Raw genomic sequence first — 26,840 nt, forward strand, 5'->3', positions numbered from 1 at the left:
ACTCCCATCAACACTGACCACTGGGCATGCTAGCTAAGGGGCTGATGGGAGTTGGGATCCAACAATATCTGGCTTAAAGGGGCATCCTGTTTTCCTTTCAAAATAGCCCCATTGATTTGAAATGGCCTTGAACAGAGATGCTGAAAGGTAACAGAATCATAGAATGGTAGAATTGGAAGGTATCCCCAAGGGTCATCTAGTCCAAGTCCCTGCAATGCAAAAATCACAGCTAAAGAATCCCTAACAGATGGTCTTCCACACTCTGTTTAAAAACCTCCATGGAAGGAGAATCCACCACCATTCAAGGGAGTCCATTCCACTCCATGGTGTCATGGACTGGGGGGGGGTGTAGAGAAGTGGTGGGAGGCACCAACTGGGGAAACCCCAGGGGAAGAAGGCTCAGAGCCAGGGGGTTGGTGGTGGGACAATGAGTGGTTGGAAGAAGAAGAGGGAGCAGACTGGGAGGAGGAGGTGTCAGAGGCAGAAGACGTAACAGGGTTTAGTGAGCAGGAAGTGGCTGTGGCAGAGAGCAGTTCAGACTCTGAGGCTGAAGTGGAGGTGGAGAGGAGGGTGGCTAAGAAGCAGAGCTGAGTCAGGCAGATGAAGAATCCAGGGAGTCTCCCCCTCCTGCTACAATCCAACCCCCTGGTCTCCTAGAACATGCAGAGAAGTGAAAAGAGCAGAGCAGAGATTGGTTGTGCACAGAGGCAGTTGGCGACTGCTTGGGAAAGACCCTGAAGAGCAGGAGCCTCAGAGAGCAGTGGGAAGAGTGCTGCCTCACTGAGGCAATACCTACTGGAAAGAGTGCTGGGATCACTAGGCCTGCACAGTTTTGGTTTTTTTGAATAAAGAGTTTTCACTGAAACCATGTTTTTTATTGCTGACCTACGCTTGACTCCAGCTCTTGACACATGGCTCTTACTGTCAGATAGTTCTTCCTACAGTTGAGTTGGACTCTCCTTTCTTGCAATTTGTATTCATCTTTCCCTCTGAAGCAGCAGCAGCAGCAACAGAAAACAAGCTTCTTCCACCTTCCAGGCGACAGCCCTCCAGGTATTCAGTCTCCTCTTTTCCAGGCTACCCATACACTCCCTCAACTGTTCCTCATAAGGTTTGCTTTCTAAACCCTTCATCATCTTGGCCACCTTCCTCTGCACAAATTTCAGCTTGTCAATATCCGTCTTAAATGATAGCAATGATGCTGACACATCAGAATCCGCTGCACTAAACTTGTGAGATAGTTTGATGGAGTTCCTTGATCTACATGGCTGCAGGGCTTAAGCACATGTGGTGGGAACACAACTGAAAGCTAATGGCTTAAAATGGTATGACTTCAGAAGCTGGTGCAAATTGCTGAATGGTACCACCTGTATCACAGACGTAGTGTTTGGATTGAAATATCGCAGGCCAGCTCTATCATTAGGCAGAGTGAGCAAGTGCTTCAGGGGGTAGATGGTGGGGGGACAGTGGTGGCATCCCTTAACTGTTCCTTCTGAACTTCCCGGCCATTCATCTCCATCAGCAGACAGAGCTATGCATGTCACACAGTTTGCTATGCACCCCCTAAATTAGTCCACTGCTTCAGGTATGAATCCTGTTGCTTGTGCTGTTGATGTAAGATTCAGGTGCCAGCACAGTTGGCTTCTGTATGCAGGAAGAAGGCCTTTGCTCCCATTTTGAAGTGGATTTGCCATAACTTCAGCCACCTAAAGCAATTTCCCCACAAATTAGGAGTCTTTGCACAGTCTTGGTACCGGGGATTGCGGGGGGAGGGGGAGTTGAGGAAATAAAACTCAGCTCCTTTCTCTCTCAACCTTAGCTGTTGTGTGCGGACACTGAAACACCAATTCGCAAGGCTTCCTGAGCAATCTGCTGCTACAAAATCTGCCTGACTTATCTGGAGCACAAATTCTCCAGGGCAGCCAAGATGAGGTTTTACGCAAACTGACATACTCTCAGCACCACCCTGCTGCCTCTCTCCAGTCAGAATGACGAGGAGAGACAGATGTCACTCCTGAGAACTGTTGGATGGAGCAATCTGGAATGATGGCAGAGAGAAAAGAACAGGGGAGGGAAGCAGGCGACTAAGTTACAAGGAGGCTGAAAATTAAGGCTTAAGGGAAGGAATGGATTTGGAAGGAAGGAAGAAAACGACACCTCAAAACACAACTTTTTGGTTACCTAAAATATGGTCCAGAATTTCAGAGAGTGAACTTAGACTTGGAGGAAGGAGATGCCATGAAGTAAGAAAGCCTGCCATTTGAAGGATGCCCCCTACCTTTGCCAGAGCTGCTTGCCCCAGTTTCGTGCAAATGAAGCTGCTGCTGTGCCTCTTCCAGCTGCTTCTCTGCCGACTCCAGCTTCTTCTGCAGTTGGTCATGCTTGGTCTGAAACAGAAGAGTGACTCAGATGGCCTGCTCCACATGCTGCACAGCCATTGTGCTCCTTGCAGGCTCTCAGGGACCAGGGTTTCCCACAGCAATCCCAGAAGAGCCCAAGTGCCAAGTGTGTGTCCTTAAAAGAGAGCTCCAGTCAATCCCTCAAAAATATACACAGGTGTTAAAGGGAGGGCTGGTACATTTGAACCCACATTCATGTCCACCACTCACAGCTGCTCCCACGGAGCCTCTCAAGAGGTTAAGGATCTTTTAAAAATAAAATAATAACAATAATAATAATAATATAACAACAAAACAATTTATTCTTTATACCCCACCCATACCGCTGGGTTTCCCCAGCCACTCTGGGTGGCTCCCAACAGAATATTATTATTATAAATATTAATAATAATAATAATACAACAAACATCAAACATTAGAATCATAGAATCATAGAATCATAGAGTTGGAAGAGACCACAAGGGCCATCGAGTCCAACCCCCTGCCAACCATCAGAGCACTCCTGACGTATGGTTGTCAAGCCTCTGCTTAAAGACCTCCAAAGAAGGAGACTCCACCACACTCCTTGGCAGCAAATTCCACTGTCGAACAGCTCTTACTGTCAGGAAGTTCCTCCTAATGTTTAGGTGGAATCTTCTTTCTTGTAGTTTGGATCCATTGCTCCGTGTCCGCTTCTCTGGAGCAGCAGAAAACAACCTTTCTCCCTCCTCTATGTGACATCCTTTGATATATTTGAACATGGCTATCATATCACCCCTTAACCTCCTCTTCTCCAGGCTAAACATGCCCAGCTCCCTTAGCCGTTCCTCATAAGGCATCGTTTCCAGGCCTTTGACCATTTTGGTTGCCCTCCTCTGGACACGTTCCAGTTTGTCAGTGTCCTTCTTGAACTGTGGTGCCCAGAACTGGACACAGTACTCCAGGTGAGGTCTGACCAGAGCAGAATACAGTGGCACTATTACTTCCCTTGATCTAGATGCTATACTCCGATTGATGCAGCCCAGAATTGCATTGGCTTTTTTAGCTGCCGCGTCACACTGTTGGCTCATGTCAAGTTTGTGGTCAACCAAGACTCCTAGATCCTTTTCACATGTACTGCTCTCAAGCCAGGTGTCACCCATCTTGTATTTGTGCCTCTCATTTTTTTTTGCCCAAGTGCAATACTTTACATTTCTCCCTGTTCAAATTCATCTTGTTTGTTTTGGCCCAGTTCTCTAATCTGTCAAGGTCGTTTTGAAGTGTGTTCCTGTCCTCTGGGGTGTTAGCCACCCCTCCCAGTTTGGTGTCATCTGCAAATTTGATCAGGATGCCCTTGAGTCCATCATCCAAGTCGTTGATAAAGATGTTGAATAAGACCGGGCCCAAGACAGAACCCTGTGGCACCCCACTAGTCACTCTTCTCCAGGATGAAGAGGAACCATTGATGAGCACCCTTTGGGTTCGGTCAGTCAGCCAGTTACAAATCCACTGAGTGGTAGCATAGTCAAGACCGCATTTTACCAGCTTCTTTACAAGAATATCATGGGGCACCTTGTCAAATGCCTTGCTGAAATCAAGGTAGGCTACATCCACTGCGTTCCCTTCATCTACCAGGCTTGTAATTCTGTCAAAAAACGAGATCAGGTTAGTCTGACATGACTTATTTTTCAGAAATCCATGCTGACTATTGGTGATCACAGCATTCCTTTCTAGGTGCTCACAGACTGTTTGCTTAATGATCTGCTCCAGAATCTTCCCTGGTATTGATGTCATACTGACTGGGCGGTAATTATTTGGGTCCTCTCTTTTCCCCTTTTTGAAAATAGGGACAACATTTGCCCTCCTCCAGTCTGCCGGGACTTCGCCTGTTCTCCAGGAATTCTCTTTTTTTTAAAAAAAAGATATTTATTAAGCATTTTAGAGTTACAGAAAAAACAAAGAGACAAAGAAGAAGAAAAAAAAAGGGGAAAGCAAACAGCAGTCAAACAATACAAATCAATAAAAACAAAAAAAAACAAAGACAAAACACATCAAAATCCAAAAAACAAAAGTAAACCACAAACATTTAAAAACAGATCCAATATTCCCAAATCCTTAACTGTCATTGCCTTATTTCATCGACCTCCTCACACCTCCCTTTTTTGTATTCCAGTTATTAATTATAACAGCAAATCCTTCCCATTTTTCATAATATTCTGTCATTAAATTACCTTAATCTATTTTAACCTTATCTTACTATAAAAGACCCTAGAACTTAAAACTTAAATCTTATTTATACCAATTTCTCATAACCATAACATATTTTTGCATAGTTCTTTTTAACATTTCTGCTAAAGCCAAATAGTTTTGTTCCAACATTTTTTTAATACTCATTAATTTTACAAAACAATCCTAAATAATTTTTTTTTTAAACTTTCTTCCAATCTTCATCCGACGTCTCTTCCTCCTGGTCCCGGGATTTGTCAGTCCTTTCTGTCCCATCCATCTAGTTCATTAACCTGGTAATCATATGTCCGAGGCCCTTAAGTCTCTTCCATGTCCCTTCCGCAGATCTTCTTCATATTTATACCTGTACTTTACTTTGTCTCCTGGTCCTTTCACTCGTGGAAACTCCAACTTGACAGTATTTTTGTCCCTTCTCGACAGATCAGCCCCTTTTCCATAATCCACACAGAACTCCATGTGGTATTTAAAAGCTTGTTTCAAAGTCCCTCCAGAGTTGAGGACCCCCACAACCCCAAACTTCTCACGGCCCATTGCCAGACTTGAAAAGTCAAGACATCCCTGCATAGGGGGGTCTATCCAGCCCCCCATCTCCAAGCCCAACAAAACTCTATCTCTCCAAGTCTGGCTTTTTCCAAGTTCATTTGTCAAATCCAACAACTCATCTTCCTGCTGGGCCACAGCTCCCTCCATCTCTGCCACCCGAGGTCCAACAACAATCTCCTCCCTCATCTGATCTGTCAGAGGACACTCCTGAGTTGATTCCTGGGTGAGTTCTATATAGATACCCACTACCTGTCCAAAATTTCTAATCGCAACAGTCATCAAATCCGTCTTCTCATGTAACTGTTCCAATAAAGCACTTGTCTTGCAGAAAGCACGCACCAGAGTCTCTGAATACATTGTTATGCAAGGTCAGAAGTCTGTTCCCATGATCTTAATCTGTTTGCAGCTGCGAAGCTCCCCAGTTCAAGTTTAATAACAGTTTCACAAGCTCCCTCTAGGAACTTCTATTTGTATCAATCTCTTTTCTTTTTTTCTTTTTTTTACAGCAGATCTAACAACAAAGTTTCCTTTTTCAGATATTATGTCAGTATTTGTTCCTTTAAAATGCGAAAGAGAACAATGGAATCACTATGTTTCTTTTCTTTTAACTATCTGTCAAAAACATTTGTCTATAGTCAATGAACTTCCCAAAAACGTCTGTCCTGACACCCCGCTCCCAGGTTCAAGACGGTGGAGAATTACTTTTCTTTACACTCTCTCCAGCAAGTTTAAACCATCCGGAAAAAATCACCCCTCTTCTCCAGCTTCCGAAGGGGGTTCAGTAGTTTTAGATGATGAAAGTTGATCCTTTACAAACGATTTTCTGAACTCTAGTTTGCCATGTCTTTGCTTTAATCTATCTACAAGAAACAGAAGGCTGACTTCCTGTTTAGACCTTCCCACTTCAGTGCCAAATTAAGAAGAATTTCCTAATCCAATTTTCCCTTCTACTCACAGATCATTGTTTAAAGTCCAATTGTCCAAATTTGATCTGCTCACGGGTAGTTGTTTTTGTAACCAAATTGTCCCAGGAAAAAGGTAGCACTCTCCGGCAACGGCTGTGCGGCTTCGCTCCATGGAAGAAGCAGTTGACTCTCAGCACCGCGCCACTAGCCCCTCTTCGCTCCGGAGCCCGTAGTTGGGTTCCTTTACGGATTGGGGGCGCGCTAAAGGTGCCCGCCGAGTCCCATGGTCACAGGCTTCCTCTGCCTGTGATTTTTTTGAAGGGTCCCCGCTTCGCCGTAGTGGAACAGACCCGTTTTCCGTGGAGCCAGTCCCTCCGGATCAGAGGGAGTCTGCCATTACCGATGGCGCCACCCCGGAAGTCCTGTTCTCCAGGAATTCTCAAAGATGACTGCCAGTGGTTCTGAGATCACATCTGCCAGTTCTTTTAAAAACTTCCCTAAACAGGGCTGCCTTCAGATGTCTTCTAAAAGTAATATAGTTATTTATTTCCTTGACATCTGATGGGAGGGCGTTCCACAGGGCGGGCACCACTACCAAGAAGGCCCTCTGCCTTGTTCCCTGTAGCCTCGCTTCTCACAGTGAGGGTATTGCCAGAAGGCCCTCGGAGCTGGACCTCAGTGTCCGGATAGAACAATGGGGGTGGAGACGCTCCTTCAGGTATACTGGGACGAGGCAGTTTAGGGCTTTAGAGGGCAGCACCAACACTTTGAATTGTGCTTGGAAACATACTAGGAGCCACTGCAGGTCTTTCAGGACTGGTGTTATATGGTCTCAGCGGCCACTCCCAGTCACTAGTCTAGCTGCTGCATTCTGGATTAGTTGTGGTTTCCGGGTCACATTCAAAGGTAGCCCCACATAGAGTGCACTGCAGGAGTCCAAGTGAGAGATAACCAGAGTATGCACCACTCTGGCGAGACAGTCCCCAGGCAGGTAGGGTCTCAGCCTGCGTACTAGATGGAGCTGGTAGACAGCTGCCCTGGATACAGAATTGACCTGTGCCTCCATGGACAGCTGTGAGTCCAAAATGACTCCCAGACTACGCACCTGGTCCTTCAGGGGCACAGTTACCCCATTCAGGACCAGGGAGTCACCCAAACCTGCCCACCATGTCCCCCCAAAACAGTACTTCTGTCTTGTCAGGATTCAGGCTCAATCTGTTAGCCACCATCCATCCTCCAACCGCCTCCAGACACTCACTGTGCTGGTCCCAGGGGGAGGTTACCGTGAGGCGTGGTCAGAGTCCGGTCCTGGGTCAAGGCTCTAGAGACAGTCTACAAAGGGCGAAGCGGGATCCGAAGCAAGAAGCAGGGCGTGGTCGGGAACTCCGGAAGAACAGGACTGGGTGCTGGCAGAAGCAGGTTTCCAGTGACGTTGCTCCCGCAACCTGGGACCGGGCTGACTGGCCTTTATCTTCTCTGAGGCCAGGGGCGGTCCTGGCCCACAGGTGACCCGCCTCTCCTGGCCTTAAGGCTAGCACTCCTCCTGAGAGAACCCAGTTCCCTCCGCCTCTCTGCCCTGAGCCTCTGCAGCTCAGGAGAGGCTGGAGGGTTACTGGACCCAGGGGGAGGCTCACCTTCCCCTGACAGGGCTGGGAGAGGCGCACCTGTAGGCAATGGGTCCTCAATCACCTCCGGAGCCTGAGTGGATTCATCAGGTGTCTGCTCCTGAGGATCCGGAACAGGTGCAGGCGCTTCAGATTCAAGGCCCTGCCCTGGCTCAGCCAGCCCTGGAGGCAGGGACTCCTGTGCAGGCTGGGATTCCTCCGGTTCAGCCTCTGAATCAGATTCCCAGGCCATCACACTCACACAGGACCTTCATCACCTTCACTGGTTCTGATTTAGAAGAGAGACAGAGCTGGGTATCATCCGCATACTGATGAACACCCAGCCCAAACCCCCTGATGATCTCTCCCAGCGGCTTTATATAGATGTTAAAAAGCATGGGGGAGAGGACAGAACCCTGAGGCACCCCACAAGTGAGAGCCCAGGGGTCTGAACACTCATCCCCCACCACCACTTTCAGAACACGGCCCAGGAAGAAGGAGCAGAACCACTGTATAATAGTGTCCCCAGCTCCCAGCTCCTCTAGACGGTCAAGAAGAATGCTATGGTCAATGGTATCAAAGGCCACTGAGAGATCCAGCAGAACTAGGAAACAGCTTTCACCTTTGTCCCTAGCCTGCCAGTGATCATCAACCAGTGCGACCAAGGCAGTTTCAGTCCCATGATGAGGCCTGAATCCTGACTGGAAGGGATCCAAATGGTCCGCTTCTTCCAGGCGTGCCTGGAGTTGTTCAGCAATCACACACTCAATCACCTTGCCCAAGAATGGAAGATTTGAGACCGGGTAATAGTTGGCCATATTGTTGTTGTTGTTTAGTCGTTTAGTCGTGTCCGACTCTTCGTGACCCCATGGACCAGAGCACGCCAGGCACTCCTGTCTTCCACTGCCTCCCGCAGTTTGGTCTAACTCATGCTGGTAGCTTTGAGAACACTGTCCAACCATCTTGTCCTCTGTCGTCCCCTTCTCCTTGTGCCCTCCATCTTTCCCAACATCAGGGTCTTTTCCAGGGAGTCTTCTCTTCTCATGAAGTGGCCAAAGTATTGGAGCCTCAGCTTCACAATCTGTTCTTTCAGTGAGCACTCAGGGCCACTCAGAGCTTGCAGGGCAGCGGCAGTTTGATCCATCTTTTAGATTTAGGGGAGCTAGTCTCAAACGTTTGTTGGGGGAGACCTAGGGTTTTTTTGGGTGGGAGTTATTTGTCCTGTCTTCACGCTTTTTATGATGGAGGACCGCTGTAGCCACCCCCAACGACACGTTCTCAAGATGGAGGGGGAGGGAACAGCTGCAGTCGCCTGCGGTTCGTGCGCAATGTTTGCCATCTTGCCAAAGGTTGCAGGCAGCTTTACCTGCAGCAATTGCATGTTGATTGCCCTCTTAGAAGACAAAGTCCAGCAACTGGAGGAACGTGTAGCTACGCTCCAAAGAATTAGAGAGCTGGAGCTCTTCTTGGAAGCAACAGAGCACACCGTCTCCACCAAGGAGGAGACAGGGGACTCCCCTGAGAAGGACGCTAGTTCACCAACACAGGAGCCAGATATATGGAGAAACGTGACTCAAAGAAGTAGGAGGCCCAGGGTTCGCTCTGATTGTTTAGAAATACACAATCGCTTTGAGGTCCTCTCCCCTAGCATGGAAGACGAAGAGCAGACTCCATTTGAGGATCTCTCCCTCATTACAGTCGATCAGGTATATGAAGACGAGCAGCAAAGTCAGTCCTCAGGGAATGTGCAGGCGACCTTGGAGCGGACAGCTCACAGAAGAACCCCGACCAAACCTAAGAGGAGGTGTGTAGTGGTGATAGGGGATTCCCTACTGAGGGGAACAGAAGCAGTGATCTGTGGGCCTGACAAGATGTCTCGGAGCTAAGATCCAAGATGCTGTCTCCCTGGGGCTAAGATCCAAGATGTAACTGAATGACTGCAAGGAATCATAAAACCCACTGACAAATACCCCTTCCTCTTGGTTCATGTGGGAACCAATGACACTGCAAGCAATAGCCTCCAGAAGATCAAAAGAGACTACGAGGCTCTGGGCAGGAAATTGAAGCAATTAAATGCACAAATTGTCATCTCATCTGTCCTCCCAGTTGAACGACGTGGCCCAGGGAGAGAGGGGAAAATAGTGGAAGTGAACAGCTGGCTTCGCAAATGGTGTAAACAGGAACGGTTTGGATTCTTAGATCACGGACTGCAGTTTCTTGAAGATGGACTTCTGGCAAGCGATGGGCTGCACCTCACAACGGTTGGGAGAAATGTTTTTGCCAAAAATCTCAGAAACCTCATCAGGAGGGCTTTAAACTGACTAATGTGGGGGAGGGAGACAGTGCTCCTGAAGGTAGGAGTCTATCAATTGGTGAAGATGATCATCCAAATGTCATAGACCAAATGGAGCAAACAGCACGCAGACCTAGTGGTGGGAGGAAAAAATCCTTAAATAAGAGTCACAGGGGAATGATGAATGGACTTCAATGTCTGTACACTAATGCGCAAAGCATGGGAAATAAACATGATGAGCTTGAGCTCTTGGTACAGCAAACTAAATATGACATAATAGGCATCACTGAAACCTGGTGGGATAAGTCCCATGATTGGAATGTAATAATGGAGGGATACAATCTATTTCAGAGAAACAAACCAGACAAGAAAGGAGGAGGAGTGGCGTTATATGTCAGGGATGTGTATACCTGTGAAGAGATCCAAGATTTAGAACCTCAAAGCCAAAGTGAGAGCATTTGGGTCAAAATTAAGGGAGAGAAGAATAACAGTGACCTCATTGTGGGAGTTTACTATAGATCCCCAAGCCAAATGGAGGACATAGATGATGCCTTCCTGGAACAGATGGCCAAGCATGCAAAAGGAAGGGAGATAGTAGTAATGGGGGACTTCAATTACCCGGATATTTGTTGGATGTCAAACTCAGCCAAGAGCATAAGGTCAAACAGATTCCTCACTGGCCTTGCAGACAACTTCATTGTCCAGAAAGTGGGAGAAGCAACAAGAGGAACAGCCATTTTAGATCTGGTCCTAACCAATGTTGATGACCTGGTTAGTGGGGTAGAAGTGGAAGGATCATTAGGCGCGAGTGATCGTGCTCTTCTGAAGTTTACTATACAGCGGAAAGGAGCAGCCAAGAATACTAGGACTCAATTTCTTGACTTTAAGAAAGCGGACTTCATAAAACTTAGGGAAGTGCTGGGTGAGATCCCATGGACAGTAATACTAAAAGGAAAGGGAGTTCATGATGGCTGGGAGTTTGTTAAGAGGAAGATAGTAAAAGCACAACTTCAGGCAATACCAATGAGATGGAAACATGGAAGGTGCCTAAAGAAGCCAGGGTGGCTATCTAAAGAACTTTTAATTGAGTTAAGATTAAAAAAGGATGTGTACAAAAAATGGAAAAGGGGGGAAACCACCAAAGAGGAATTCAAACAAATAGGCAGCACGTGTAGACACAAAGTCAGAAAAGCTAAAGCACAGAATGAACTCAGGCTTGCTAGAGAGGAGAAAAGCAACAAAAAAGGCTTTTATGTGTATGTTCGTAGCAAAAGGAAGAACAAAGAAACAGTGGGGTCACTCAGAGGAGAAGATGGTGAAATGCAAACAGGGGACAACAGAAAGGGCTGAACTCCTCAATGCCTTCTTTGCCTCAGTCTTCTCCGATAAAGAAAACAATGCCCGACCTGAAGAATTTGGAGCAAATGATTCAGCAGAGGAAACACAGCCCAGAATAACTAAGGAGATAGTACAAGAATACTTGGCTAGTTTAGATGTATTCAAGTCTCCAGGGCCAGATGAACTGCATCCAAGAGTATTAAAAGAACTGGCAGATGTGATCTCAGAACCACTGGCAGTCATCTTTGAGAATTCCTGGAGAACAGGCGAAGTCCCGGCAGACTGGAGGAGAGCAAATGTTGTCCCTATTTTCAAAAAGGGGAAAAGAGAGGACCCAAATAATTACCGCCCAGTCAGTCTGACATCAATACTAGGGAAGATTCTGGAGCAGATCATTAAGCAAACAGTCTGTGAGCACCTAGAAAGGAATGCTGTGATCACCAATAGTCAGCATGGATTTCTGAAAAATAAGTCATGTCAGACTAACCTGATCTCGTTTTTTGACAGAATTACAAGCCTGGTACATGAAGGGAACGCAGTGGATGTAGCCTACCTTGATTTCAGCAAGGCATTTGACAAGGTGCCCCATGAGATTCTTGTAAAGAAGCTGGTAAAATGCGGTCTTGACTATGATACCACTCAGTGGATTTGTAACTGGCTGACTGACCGAACCCAGAGGGTGCTCATCAATGGTTCCTCTTCATCCTGGAGAAGAGTGACTAGTGGGGTGCCACAGGGTTCTGTCTTGGGCCCGGTCTTATTCAACATCTTTATCAACGACTTGGATGATGGACTCAGGGGCATCCTGATCAAATTTGCAGATGACACCAAACTGGGAGGGGTTGGACGTCCGGGGTGGCGCCATCGGTAATGCCGGATTCCCTCTAATCCGGAGGGACCAGCTCCACGGAAAACGCGTCTTTCCCGCTACGGCGAAGCGGGGACCCTTTCAAAAATCACAGGCAGATGAAGCCTGTGACCATGGGACTCGGCGGGCACCTTTAGCGCCCCCCCAACCCGTAAAGGAACCCACTTACGGGCTCCGGAGCGAAGAGGGGGAAGTGGCGCGGTGCTGAGAGTCAACTGCTTCTTCCGTGGAGCGAAGCCGCACAGCCGTTGCCGGAGAGCGCTGCCTTTTTCCTGGGACAATTTGGCTTTTAAAACAATTACCCGTGAGTACTTTAATTTCGGACAATTGGACTTTAAATAATGACCTGCGAGTAGAAAGGAAAATTGGACTAAGAAATTCATCTCAATTTGGCACTGAAACGGGAAGGTCTAAACAGGAAGTCAGCCTTCCGTTTCTTGTAGATAGATTAAAGCAAAGACATGGCAAACTAGAGTTCAGAAAATCGCTTGTAAAGGATTAACTTTCATCATTTAAAATTGTCGAACCCCCTTCGGAAGCAGGAGAAGAGGGGGGATTTTTTCCGAACTGTTTAAACCTGCAGAAGAGAGTGTAAAGCAAAGTAATTTTCCACCGTCTTGATCCTGGGAGCAGGGTGTCAGGACAGACGTTCTTTGGGAAGCTCATTGACCAGAGACAAACGTCTTTGACAGATAGTTAAAAGAAGAGAAACATAGTGACTCCATTGTTCTTCTTCGCATTTTAAAGGAACAAATATTGACAAAATATCTGAAAAAGGAAACTTTGTTGTTAGATCTGCCTTTAAAAGAAAAGAACAAATAGAAGTTCTTCCCCTAGAGGAAGCCTGTGAAACTGTTACTAAATCTGAATCGGGGAGCTCTGCAGCTGCAACAGATTACGATCGTGGGAATAGACTTCTGACCTTGCAGAACAATGTATTCAGAAGCTCTGGTGCGTGCTTTCTGCAAAACAAGTGCCCTACTGGAACAGCTACATGAGAAGACGGACTTGATGACTGCTGCGATCAGAAATTTTGGACAGGTAGTGGGAAACTATATAGACCCCACCCAGGAATCAAATTAGGAGTGTGCTCTGACAGATCAGATGAGGGAAGAGGATGCCCTTCTTTGGGATTGGGATGTAGACTGATCTTCAATTCTCTGGCCACTGCTGAGGTTTCCAAATTTGCTGGCATATTGAGTGGAGCACCTTAACAGCATCATCCTTTTAAATTTTAAATAGTTCAGCTGGAATATCATCACTTCCACTAGCCTTGTTATGAGCAGTGCTTTCTAAGGCCCACTCTCCAGGATGTCTGGCTCAAGGTCAGCAACCACACTACCTGGGGTGTGCGAGCCATCCATATCTTTCTGGTATAATTCCGCTGTGTATTCTTGCCACCTCTTCTTGATGTCTTCTGCTTCTGTTAGGTCCTGACCACTTTTGTCTTTTATTATGGTAATCTTTGTATGAAATGTTCCTTTCATATCTCCAGTTTTCTTGAACAGAACTCTGGTTTTTCCCATTCTATTGTTTTCCTCTATTTCTTTGCATTGCTCATTTAAGAAAGCCTTCTTATGTCTCCTTGCTCTTTTTTGGAAATCTGCATTCAATTTCCTGTATCTTTCACTATCTCCCTCGCATTTTGCTTGCTTTCTCTCCCCCGCTATTTGTAAGGCCTCGTTGGACAGCCACTTTGCTTTCTTGCTTTTCATTGGGATGGTTTTCATTGCTGCCTCTTCAGTTTAAGCTTGAATTTTGCTATAAGAAGCTGATGATCTGAGCCACAGTCAGCTCCAGATCTTGTTTTTGCTGACTGTATAGAGCTTCTCCATCTTTGGCTGCAGAGAATATAATCAGTCTGATTTCGATGCTGCCCATCCCATCTGGTGATGTCCATGTGTAGAGTCGTCTCTTGTGTTGTTGGAAAAGCGTGTTTGTGATGACCAGCTTGTTCTCTTGGCAGAACTCTATTAGCCTTTGCCCTGCTTCGTTTTGAACTCCAAGGCCAAACTTGCCAGTTGTTCCTTTTATCTCTTGACTCCCTACTTTAGCATTCCAATCCCCTTATAATGAGAAGAACATTCTTCTTTGGTGTCATTTCTATAAGGTGTTGTAAGTCTTCATAGAATTGCTCAATTTCAGTTTCTTCAGCACCAGTAGTTGGCGCATAAACTTGGATTACTGTGATGTTAAAAGGTCTGCCTTGGATTCGTATCGAGATCATTCTATCATTTTTGAGATTGCATACCAGTACAGCTTTCGCCACTCTTTTGTTGACTATGAAGGCTACTCCATTTCTTTTACGGGATTCTTGCCCACAGTAGTAGATATGATGGTCATCCGAGCTGAATTCCCATCCGTTTTAGTTCACTGATGCCCAGGATGTCAATATTTATTCTTGCCATCTCATTTTTGACCACATCCAACTTACCAAGGTTCATGGTTCTTACATTCCAGGTTCCTATGCAATATTTTTCTTTACAGCATTGGACTTTCCTTTCGCTTCCAGGCATATCCACAACTGAGCGACCTTTCGGCTTTGGCCCAGCCGCTTCATCAGCTCTGAATCTACTTGTACTTGTCCTCCGCTCTTCTGCAGTAGCATGTTGGACGCCTTCCGACCTGAGGGGCTCATCTTCCAGGGTCATAACTTTTATATGCCTGTTTTGTCCATGGAGTTTTCTTGGCAGGGATACTGGAGTGGTTTGCCAGTTCCTGCTCCAAGTGGATGACATTTGGTCAAAACTCTCCACTATGACCTGTCCATCTTGGGTGGCCCTACATGGTATACCTGATAGCTTCTCTGAGTTATTCAAGCCCCTTCGCCACAGCAAGGCAGTGATCCATGAAGGGGGTTGGCCATAATGGCTGAGTCTAAAGATGTTTTTTTTAAGAAGTGGTTTAATGACCACCTCTTTCAGCGGGTCTGGGAGGGCTCCCTCACAAAGGGAAGCATTCACCACCCCGCAGAGCCCATCGCCCAGCCCTTCCCAGCTCGCTTTTATGCGCCAGGATGGGCAAGGATCAAGGAGACAGGTGGTCGGTTTCACTTGTCCAAGCAGCCTGTCCTCATCCTCAGGGGTAACAGATTGAAACTGATCCCATACAATTTGACTAGACAGCACTCTCTCACTCCCATGGTAGAGTCTACCTCTGGTAGAGTCTACGTCTTTCTGAATCTGAGCGACTTTATCTGCAAAAAAACTTTGCAAAATATTGTAGGAGATTTTGGGGTCCTTACTGGGCCCCAATGGCGAAGGTGGTTCCGTTACATTGTGAACCACCTGAGAGAGTCTCCTGCTGCTGTTTTCTGCAGATGCAATAGAGGCGGTGAAAAAGGTCCTCTTTGCTGTTGCTATCGCCACTTGGTAGGCTCGATGTTGAGCTCTAACCTGTGTCTAGTCCAATTCAGAATGAGTTTTCCACAATGATAAGGAAGAATTTAAAAAATACTGGGAACCCTTTATGTTGTATTTACAGAAATACTGTAAAGAAATGGACTCACTAGCAGGGTTTGATTAAACACTTACAAGTGAGAAAATAAGACCAAAGGTTAAGTAAGGATAACATGGAACGAAATTGAAATGTAAGATGTAATTATGAAAGAAATTTTGACATAAAACTGAAAAGAAATTAAGAGCATTAAGGTATATGAATATATAAATAAGATAATAATTAAGCAGAAGTAGTAAATATTTAAAGAACCAGAAGGCGAAGTTGAGGGAAGTCATGGTGGGGTGGGGTGTCTTTTTCTTTTACAGTATATGACAAATGTTACATTGTGTTGTTTGAGTGACTATAAAATTGTAAAAATCCAATAAAATTATTTTTAAAAAAAACACAGAGTGAGAGTCTGCCACCGCCGTTCTAACCATCTCAAAGTGATTATTTCATCACCCTCAGCCCTGGAGAAAACCACGGGGCTGTCCGGGCTCCGTGCAATCGGAACTAGACAGTCAATAGCCCTGGTTAGCTCCGCATTCCAGCGGGCCACCAGGGAATCAGCTGAAAGGCCATCAACATGGGATAAAGAATCCCCTACCACTCTCTGGAAACCATTTGGATCCATTAAGTGGCAGGGGCGGACCATCCAAATCGGTCCCACCTCCCTGCAGAGGGGAAGGGTCACAGAGAAGTCCAGTTGCGCCAGGAAGTGATCCAACCATGGCACTTCTTTAGTTTCACTTTTACTCGGTGTCACCCACATCCATAGAGGTGAACACCAGGTCTGAGGCATATCCACGACTATGAGTTGGGCCAAACTTATTCAGGGACAGCCCCATGGAGGTCATGCTTTCCATGAAGTCCCGAGCGGCCCCTTGTAAGGTCATGTTGGCATGGATGTTAAAACCCCCTAGAAAAACCAAACTAGATGTCTCCAGGAGAACATACGCAATGACCTGAAGCAGCTCAGCCAGGGGATCCTTGGTGCAGTGGGGAGGTCATTACACCAAAAGGAATCCTGTACTGCCCCTATTGCCCAACTTCCAGAGCATGCACTCAGAAAACTGGGTCTTCCCAATAGGATGTCTGGTGTAAACTAATGACTTCCTAAAAGTCACTGCAATCCCCCCTCCCTGCTCACATGACCTGGGTTGCTGTGCGTAAAAGAAACCTGGTGGACAAGCAGCAGCAAGAACAGACCCATCTGCTTCATCCAACCAAGTCTCTATTACACATGCAAGGTCAGTCCCAAAGTCACCGTCCAGTGGAGTTCCCTGAAGCAGCCAAGCCATGGTTCATCAACAGAGAAAACTGAGCAAACAGAGAGTCTCTGGATTGCTTCCCTGTGGCTCTCCACTTGACAAAGAATATGATCCTCACCTGCCCTGAGCCTCATCCAGCTGAGTGCCCTCAACCTCCTTCCAGACCTAACATGATCTTCATCTGGTCCACTAGTGAGTTGGGCTGTGTTCCCTTGCCTGCTTTAGTTTCCTTGAGTGCACTTTCTGCTGTTTCCAGAGCCTGCCGTATCTGTGGATATGGGGGTACCTCTGGTTCTGGTGATGTGTCTCATCCCCTGGCTCCTGTGAATTGTCCACTAGCCACTCAACATCCTCTGAAGCCCCATGAGTACCTCCTAAGTCCCCAATCTCCCCTCTTCAGCTGTGCACCAAACATGGCTGCACCCCTCACTGGGATCCGTCTCCCTTTCCTTGGTGTCTTGCCAGCTCATGACACTGGCTTTCTCAGTTGAGCCCCTAAGATCAGCAGATAAGGCTTTGACCTTTATCTGGATCAAGACTATTTGGAAGTGCACCAGCACTATAGAGCACCATTCCCAGGGAAGTTCTACTCCCTCTTTGAACATCAAGCATAAAATTGATTCCCTGCCCCCAGCAGCATATAGGAGAGGAGCCTGGTTTCCAAGTGGCTTGTCAGATGCTGGAAATAGTAAGTGATGGGACTTTAAAATTATTATGACTGAGGGTTCATACAGACTTCCTTTTGTGCCATGTTTTTAGGCAAAGGTCAGGGCTTTAAGGTGCCATGTCTGAGATTTCCTTGCAAAAACCTGTTCTTTACCGCTGAATCAGAGCAAATGGCAATCTGTAGAAAACCAAAATTGCTGTTTGTTCCAATTCAGCATTAAAGAGCAGGTTTCCACTCTGGATTTTTAAATGTCATGCAAACATATCTTCTTTCTCCGACAATGTATAAATGGACATCCCAAGGGGAGGGTCTGCAAAATGTCTTGGGCTGGCCCTGCAGGGCTGTTTGGGTGAACAGGTTGCTTTTCCTCCATGTCCTGTGGAGAAATTGTGCAAAGACACAACATACAAGTTCCATCTCGCTGCCCCCCCCAGCCCTCCCGTTGGGCACATACCTGCAGCTCTCTGACCTCTCTTGACCCTCTCAGTCTTTCAGCTCGTTCACCTTCCAGGACCTGACAGGCAACATCACCTTTCAAGCGTTCATCTGACAGCTCCGTAGTGAGGTCTATGATCTGAAGTGGGGGGAAGAAATGCAACAGGTTGCATGAGGCAGCTCTGAACTTGCTTCAATCAGGCAAGCGGGGGGGGGGTGTTGTGCAGTCAAGGGCTCTCTCAAGCATTCCTCATGTTCAGAAGTACCCAAAATTTAAGCTGCTTTCTTCTTGTTGTATTGCAGGAGATTGGACTAGATGACCCTTTTGGCCCCTTCCATCTCTACGATTCTATGATCCAGTGTCTTTCATTGCTCTCCATTCGACCCCAGCAGAATCCAGAATGAGCTAAGGCTGCAAATGTTCTTTTTCCAGACATAAAAAGTAAATCCTCCCCAAGGCCAAACCCTTCATGCAAGTCCCACTCTCTCCCCAATGCATTTTCAAGGACCCCAAATGAAGCGATGACAATGAGGAAGCCCCACGTCTGGGTCTCCATTAGGCTCCAGATGCTGCTGCCAATATCTAGGGACCCTGGGAACAAGTGAAAATACATTTCCCATGGTTCCCAACATCCCTAGAGCAAACTGGGGAAAGGCAGGTTAGCCCACAATGGCCTTTATGTAAATAAACAAATGAGCATCTATTTCTATAAGTTAGCTTGTGCAAATATTACACAAATTTCTGTGGTGTGTGTGAGTGAGAGGGAGGGAGGGAGGGAGGGAGGGAGGGAGGGAGAGTGTCATGGGACAGAGGGAGATATGCCTAAGTGGCCACCTTAAGTGAACCTGAGTCTGGATGGGTTGAGGTGGAGTGAACTAGGAGAAATCCCTTCTGCAAAATAAATAAATACAGTGGAAAAACGTTATTCAAAAGCATAGACTTCTGCATAATAAATACAGAGCCAGTTGTAACTTCACTTCAGGGTTGCTGCCATCAGGTGGGGTGCCTACTCTTTAGAGCACCACCCCGCTTCCTGGTGAGAACTCAAACACTCTCCCAAGTTTCTGGACAGACTTGGAAGGCGGTGGGGTATGAGATTCACTGCTTTGATGCACCAAATGAGGGGAAATCTGACTTTTTTAAAAAGTTGCATGAGACCTTGATGGACTATTTGGATTATAATGTGATTTTGATGGGAGACATGAATGGAGTGGTATCTACACACATGGACAAGGCACAAAGACAGATAGTCACTAAAGATGGTAGACTACCGAAAACCTTTTTTGAGATGACAGACAACTTGGACTTAGTCGATATTTGGAGAACAAAGAACCCCTTGGCTAAAGAGGGAACCTTCTTCTCTGAAGCCAAAATGACATGGACAAGAATTGACCAAATATGAGTAACTAGAGGAATGGCACCAAAGACAAGAAAAGTGGAAATCTGCCCAAAAACCTGCTCCGACCATAATGCTGTTAAGATGGAAATGAAACTAACACCAATAGGTTCCTTCAGATGGAGGATGAATGACACCTTATTTAGAGATGAAGAAGTGTTTAAGAAGGCCCAAAAAACCTTGAGAGATTATTTTGAGATAAATATGAGCACCAATGTGGAAAAAAGAGTAATCTGGGAAGCAAGTAAAGCTGTTATGAGAGGGTTCTTGATACAACAGAATGCATTAAAGAAGAGAATTCAAAATGAGAAGAAGGATAAAATCCTGGAGAAAATAAAGGAAAGTGAAAAAAAATTGAGAACAAAACCAAAGTCGCAAGAGATTTTGAGAGAAATACATGAAAATGATGAATCAGGAGATAGAATGGAAAATTAAACAAATGAGACAAAAGACATTCGAGTCGGCTAATAAATGTGGGAAATTGTTGGCTTGGCAAATGAAAAAAAGACAAAAATTAAATACAGTTACAAATTTAGAAGTGGAAGGAAGGAATATACAGAACCCAACTGAGATTAGAAATTGTTTCCAGAGGTACTTTAAACAACTATATACACAAGGGCCACAGAAAGAAACTGACGTAGACCGATTTTTGAAAACAAATGGATTACAAAAAATCTCTCAAGAAAATAAATTAATGTTGAACTATAAAATAATTGAACAGGAGATAGAAAGCGCCATTCAGAATATGCAATTGGGTAAATCTCCAGGACCGGATGGACTGACTTCTAGATACTACAGATCTTTAAAAGAATGGTTAGTACAACCTTTGAAAGAGGTCTGCAACGAAATAATGGAGGGGGAAAGGGCACCAGAGTCGTAGAAAGAAGCGTCTATCACACTTGTACCGAAAACAGAGACTGAAAAGACGCAGCTTAAGAACTACCGCCCCATATCATTGCTCAATGTGGATTACGAAATTTTTGCAGATATTTTGGCTAAAAGACTAAAAAGAGTGTTAGTGGAAGAGATACATAAAGACCAAGCAGGCTTTCTCCCAGGTAGACATCTATCTGACAATGTGAGAAACATAATCAATATTTTAGAAAAATTACAAGTGAATATAAATACTAAGGCAGTTTTAATATTTGTGGACGCGGAGAAAGCTTTTGACAACATTTCTTGGAGTTTTATGAAGAAGAACCTACAGGGGATGGGGGTATACCAAGGCTTTGAAAACGGTATAAGTGCAATATACTCTGAACAAAAGGCTAAATTAATTGTAAATAATGTGGTGACGGAAGAATTTAAGATAGAAAAAGGGACATGACAAGGTTGCCCAATCTCCCCATTGCTTTTTATATCGGTCCTGGAGGTTTTGCTGAATATGATTAGAAGGGACCAGTTGGTTAAAGGTATACAGGTCAGAGCCAAACAGTACAAATTGAGAGCATTTGCAGATGACTTAGTATTGACGTTACAGGAGCCAGAATCTAGTACCAAAAGGGTTTTAGAACTGATTCAAGAATTTGGTCAAGTTGCAGGATTTAAATTGAATAAGTTAAAAACCAAGGTTTTAGAGAAAAATTTAACACCAATGGAGAGAGAGAGGTTTCAGAATGAGACAGGTTTAACAGTGGTCAAGAAAGTTAAATACCTGGCGATTAACATGACAGCAAAAAACGGGAATTTATTTAAAGACAACTATGAAAAATGTTGGGCTGAAGTGAAAAAAGATTTAGAAATCTGGTCAAATTTGAAGCTTTCACTGTTGGGTCGTATTGCTGAGGTAAAAATGAATGTATTGCCTAGAATGTTGTTTTTGTTTCAAACATTGCAAATTGTGGACAAAATGGACTGTTTCAAGAGGTGGCAGAGAGATATTTCTAGATTTGTCTGGCAGGGCAAGAAGCCTAGAATAAAATTTAAGATATTAACTGATGCAAAGGAAAGAGGTGGATTTGCCCTGCCAGACTTTAAACTTTATTATGAATCAGCAGCTTTTTGCTGGTTGAAAGAATGGCTGCTTCTTGAAAACACTGACATTTTGGATCTAGAAGGTTTTAACAATGTATTGGGATGGCATGCATATCTGTGGTATGACAAGGTCAAAGCACATAAAGCATTTAAAAATCATATTGTCAGGAAAGCACTGTTTAATGTTTGGATAAGATACAAGGATTTATTGGAAAACAAAACCCCAAGGTGGCTGTCACCGATGAAGCGAAAGCTCTGAAAAGGCTCAATATGGAGGCCAAATGGCCAAAATATTGGGAAATTTTGGAACAAGATGGGGATAGACTGAAATTACAGAGTTTTGAAAAATTAAAAAACAAAGTGTGAGACTGGCTTCATTATTACCAGATAATGGAGGCATATAATTTGGACATGAAAATTGGCTTCCAGGTGGAAAAATCAAAATTGGAAACAGAACTGTTAGAACCCAAAACTAAGAATTTGTCAAGAATGTATAACTTGCTGTTGAAATGGAATACTCAGGATGAAACGGTGAAATCTGCTATGATTAAATGGGCACAAGATGTTGGACATAACATAATGATAGCTGACTGGGAACAGTTATGGACCACAGGTATGAAGTTTACGGCATGTAACGCCTTAAGAGAGAATATTATGAAAATGATATACAGGTGGTACATGACCCCAGTCAAGCTTGCAAAAATCTATCACTTGCCCGATAATAAATGTTGGAAATGTAAAGAAACTGAAGGTACATTTTTTCACCTTTGGTAGACGTGCCCAAGGATTAAGGCTTTCTGGGAGATGATTTATAATGAAATGAAAAGGGTATTTAAATATACCGTATTTTTCGCCCTATAGGACGCACTTTTCCCCCTCCAAAAATGAAGGGGAAATGTGTGTGCATCCTATGGGGCGAATGCAGGCTTTCGCTGAAGCCTGGAGAGCGAGAGGGGTCGGTGCGCACCGACCCCTCTCGCTCTTCAGGCTTCAGGAAGCTATCCGCAAGTCTTGCAAGCCCGGCGGGATGTCCCGCGGGCTCGCAAGGCTTGTGGGCAGCAGCCTGCAGCCCAAAAGCTCGGGGGACAGCGGGGAGGCGCAGCGCCGCCACCCCGCTATTCCCCGACCTGATCTGGAGGCTGGCGGGGGGGAGAAGCAAGCTTGCTTCTCCCCCCCGCCAGCCCCACAAGCTCGGGGGATAGTGGGGAGGCGGAGCGCCGCCACCCCGCTATTCCCCGACCTGATCTGGAGGCTGGCGGGGGGGAGAAGCAAGCTTGCTTCTCCCCCCTGCCAGCCCCACAAGCTCGGGGGATAGCGGGGAGGCGGAGCGCCGCCACCCCGCTATTCCCGGACCTGGTCTAGCCCCACAAGTCGGGGGATAGCAGGGAGGCGGAGCGCTGCCACCCCGCTATTCCCCGACCTGATCTGGAGGCTGCGGGGGGGGGGGAGCAAGCTTGCTTCTCCCCCCACCAGCCCCACAAACTCGGGGGACAGCGGGGCAAGCCGCTGCCCCACGGAGGCTAGAGAGGCTGTCCCTGAAGGCAGAAGAGTCTGCATTCATCAGACTTACTGGCCTTGAGAGACCAGTGTATCTCATCTATTTCTGACCCCTTTTCAACATTTCAGCAGGTCTCAGAGTCGCTCTTCCCACTACTCACGAATTCCAACCCTCCCAAAAAACAAAACAACTCGAGGGCCTGGTTCGACAAAGACTGTAGGAATCTAAGATCTTTGCTTAGGAAATTACAAAATAAGGTAAAACAGGAAGGGACCCTGTCCTCATTGGAAAACCTGCACAGGTGGCGTTCTCATTATAAAAATACTCTAAAATTTAAGAAATCCCTCTACAGAAAGGAACAATGGGAGGCACTTGACAAAGCGATCAAATTGCGGGACGACAAAAAGTTCTGGGAAATAATTGCTCAGGGAGTTTCACCCAAAGGGAAAATTGTAACCAACAGTATTTCATCTAACTTATGGTACCAACATTTTTCCCGGCTATATACAGCTCCAAACATTGCTAAACCGAGCCAGTTTCCTCCTCTTAAAAACGATCTATTAATGGGCTGGGATCCTGTTACCGAATCAGAATGTTTACAGCTAATTAAAACACTCAAGAATGGCAAAGCTCCCGGTGAGGATATGATTCCTCCTGAGGTGTTTAAACTAAATGCCCAGTGGTGGGCTGCTATTTTGGCCCAACTTTTTACGGTAATAAATGATATATGCAAAATCCCAGAAAACTGGAAACTGAGCCTGGTAGCCCCCATCTATAAGAAGGGAGACCCCCAAGACCCCTCAAACTATCGCCCCATAAGTCTCCTGGACATTGTGTATAAACTTTATACTCGCTACCTGCTAAATAAACTGGTTGACTGGGCTGACCACTCTAACCTGCTTAATCCGGAGCAGGCAGGGTTTAGAAAGGGCCATAGTACAACAGGCCATTGTTTGGTACTACAGACAATGATAGATAAGTATACAAAGGTACATAAGAGCAAACTTTTTGTGGCTTTTGTAGATCTCACATCCGCTTTTGATTCAATCTGTAGGGACAAATTATGGCAAAAACTATATGAAACAGATATTGATAGACGACTTCTCAAAATACTTAGAGAGTTACATTCAGACACCACAGTTAAAATCAGAACTGGGATGTCAGGCAACTATACTGACCCACTGCCACTGGGGAAAGGGGTTAAACAGGGCTGTTTGTTAGCGCCGTTCCTCTTTAATTTCTATATAAATGACATTGTTCAACATATGGCAAAGTATAAGTCATCAGCTCCTGCCCTGGAAGGCAAACACCTGAATATATTACTATATGCTGATGACATGGCTGTCATGGCACTTACTCGAAGGGGCCTACATAGCATGCTGGAGGGGCTCGCAGCTTATTGTTCCCAAAACTCTCTAAAGATAAATTATGACAAAACAAAAATTGTGGTATTTACTAGAGCTCGCCACACATTTAGATGGTCTTTAGATGAACACAAAATTGAACAGTGTCTTTTTTTTAAATATCTTGGTATCACTTTCCAAGCTACATCTAGCTGGCTTGCCCACTTCAAGACTGTAGCCCTTCTAACACGTAGGACAATCGGTGCTCTGCTCAGCTTTTTTTATTCGAGGGGAGGGCAACTGGTGATCCCGGCACTAAAAGCTTTTGTTGGAAAAGTGATTCCCCAGATGCTATATGGAGTAGAACTCTGGGGATGGAATCAGAAGCTGTTAGAACGGCTTGAAATCTTCCAAAATTTTTACCTCAGAAGAATTCTAGGCCTCCCTCAGAGTACTCCGGCAGCTCTCCTAAGAGTGGAAGTAGGATTACCTTCTGTGTCTGCCAGGGCCCACTTAAGATTCCTGCGTTTTTTCACCAACCTCACAGATGCCCCGAACACCTTATTGGCTAAACAAGCCTTTGTATCATTACAAAATAATACTACTTGGCATAAAAACCTACTAGATATCCTATCCAGATACAATCTACCTGAGTTTAATACCCTTAAATTGTGGAGCCCTGATAAAGTTCGGGAATGGATCTTTGAAAAAGACGCCTTTTTGGACTCCACAAAGATAAAAAACTCTGGGTTTTCCTACTGGTTTCCCCGAGTAAAAGCAGTCAAAATCTGTGCCAACTACTTGGTGGAGATCACTGATCCCACCCTTCGGAGAGCTTTCACTATGGCACGGTTTCAAACACTGCCAACTGCATATCTGACCGGTAGATTCACAAAAACCCCAGTAGAACATCGTTTATGCCCTTGCCTTATGAAAATTAAAGAGGATCTTACACATTACCTCCTCTATTGCCCCATCTACTCGGGCTTTAGAGACGCATTGCTGCAAATTATACCCAACTCTATAACCAATCCTGAAGATAGAGTAAAATTTTTGTTAGTTGATGCAAACCCACGTATTACCCATGTGGTAGCGGTTTTTGTGATGAAGGCCATGAAAGCCAGGGAAAGATTTATGGATGACAATGTAAAGACCCCTTCATCGTCTGTTTAACTCGTTGCTTGTTTTCCCTCTCTTTCTATTTTGTGGGATGAAGGTTTTGTTGGCGTAGTATGTAATGAATTTTAATATTTTTTAACTATTGTTGTGTTAATGTTTGTGTACAGGCATGGTCCTCACAATAAACGGATTTGAGATAATTTGGACATGAAAATTGGCTTCCAGGTGGAAAAATCAAAATTGGAAACAGAACTGTTAGAACCCAAAACTAAGAATTTGTCAAGAATGTATAACTTGCTGTTGAAATGGAATACTCAGGATGAAACGGTGAAATCTGCTATGATTAAATGGGCACAAGATGTTGGACATAACATAATGATAGCTGACTGGGAACAGTTATGGACCACAGGTATGAAGTTTACGGCATGTAACGCCTTAAGAGAGAATATTATGAAAATGATATACAGGTGGTACATGACCCCAGTCAAGCTTGCAAAAATCTATCACTTGCCCGATAATAAATGTTGGAAATGTAAAGAAACTGAAGGTACATTTTTTCACCTTTGGTAGACGTGCCCAAGGATTAAGGCTTTCTGGGAGATGATTTATAATGAAATGAAAAGGGTATTTAAATATACCGTATTTTTCGCCCTATAGGACGCACTTTTCCCCCTCCAAAAATGAAGGGGAAATGTGTGTGCATCCTATGGGGCGAATGCAGGCTTTCGCTGAAGCCTGGAGAGCGAGAGGGGTCGGTGCGCACCGACCCCTCTCGCTCTTCAGGCTTCAGGAAGCTATCCGCAAGTCTTGCAAGCCCGGCGGGATGTCCCGCGGGCTCGCAAGGCTTGTGGGCAGCAGCCTGCAGCCCAAAAGCTCGGGGGACAGCGGGGAGGCGCAGCGCCGCCACCCCGCTATTCCCCGACCTGATCTGGAGGCTGGCGGGGGGGAGAAGCAAGCTTGCTTCTCCCCCCCGCCAGCCCCACAAGCTCGGGGGATAGTGGGGAGGCGGAGCGCCGCCACCCCGCTATTCCCCGACCTGATCTGGAGGCTGGCGGGGGGGAGAAGCAAGCTTGCTTCTCCCCCCTGCCAGCCCCACAAGCTCGGGGGATAGCGGGGAGGCGGAGCGCCGCCACCCCGCTATTCCCGGACCTGGTCTAGCCCCACAAGTCGGGGGATAGCAGGGAGGCGGAGCGCTGCCACCCCGCTATTCCCCGACCTGATCTGGAGGCTGCGGGGGGGGGGGAGCAAGCTTGCTTCTCCCCCCACCAGCCCCACAAACTCGGGGGACAGCGGGGCAAGCCGCTGCCCCACGGAGGCTAGAGAGGCTGTCCCTGAAGGCAGAAGAGGGAGACGGAGCGCTCCGTCTCCCTCTTCTAGCTTGGGGATGGCTGCGCAAAGCCTCTGCAGGGCAGCGGAGTGCGCTGCCCCACAGAGGCTAGGGAGGCTGTCCCTGAAGGCAGAAGAGGGAGACGGAGCGCTCCATCTCCCTCTTCTAGCTTGGGGATGGCTGCGCAAACCTGGGAGGGAAATAAAAATTTTTTCC

General features: G+C 45.9%; 1 protein-coding gene across 1 annotated transcript in view; it reads right to left on the reverse strand.

The window, feature by feature from the left end:
* The window catches only part of MYO18B (myosin XVIIIB), a 300,711-nt gene that overhangs the window by 130,076 nt on the left and 143,795 nt on the right, over positions 1–26,840 (reverse strand). The window contains exons 27-28 of the mRNA XM_080986568.1: positions 17,986–18,105; positions 2,279–2,387 (exon numbers count right to left, since the gene is read on the reverse strand). Of these exons, the coding sequence (XP_080842694.1) occupies positions 2,279–2,387; positions 17,986–18,105 (229 nt within the window). The remainder of the gene's footprint in view (positions 1–2,278; positions 2,388–17,985; positions 18,106–26,840) is intronic.

This window comes from Podarcis pityusensis (assembly GCF_964106645.2).
Source record: "Podarcis pityusensis genome assembly, chromosome: 16".
NCBI classification, from domain to species: Eukaryota; Metazoa; Chordata; class Lepidosauria; order Squamata; family Lacertidae; genus Podarcis; species Podarcis pityusensis.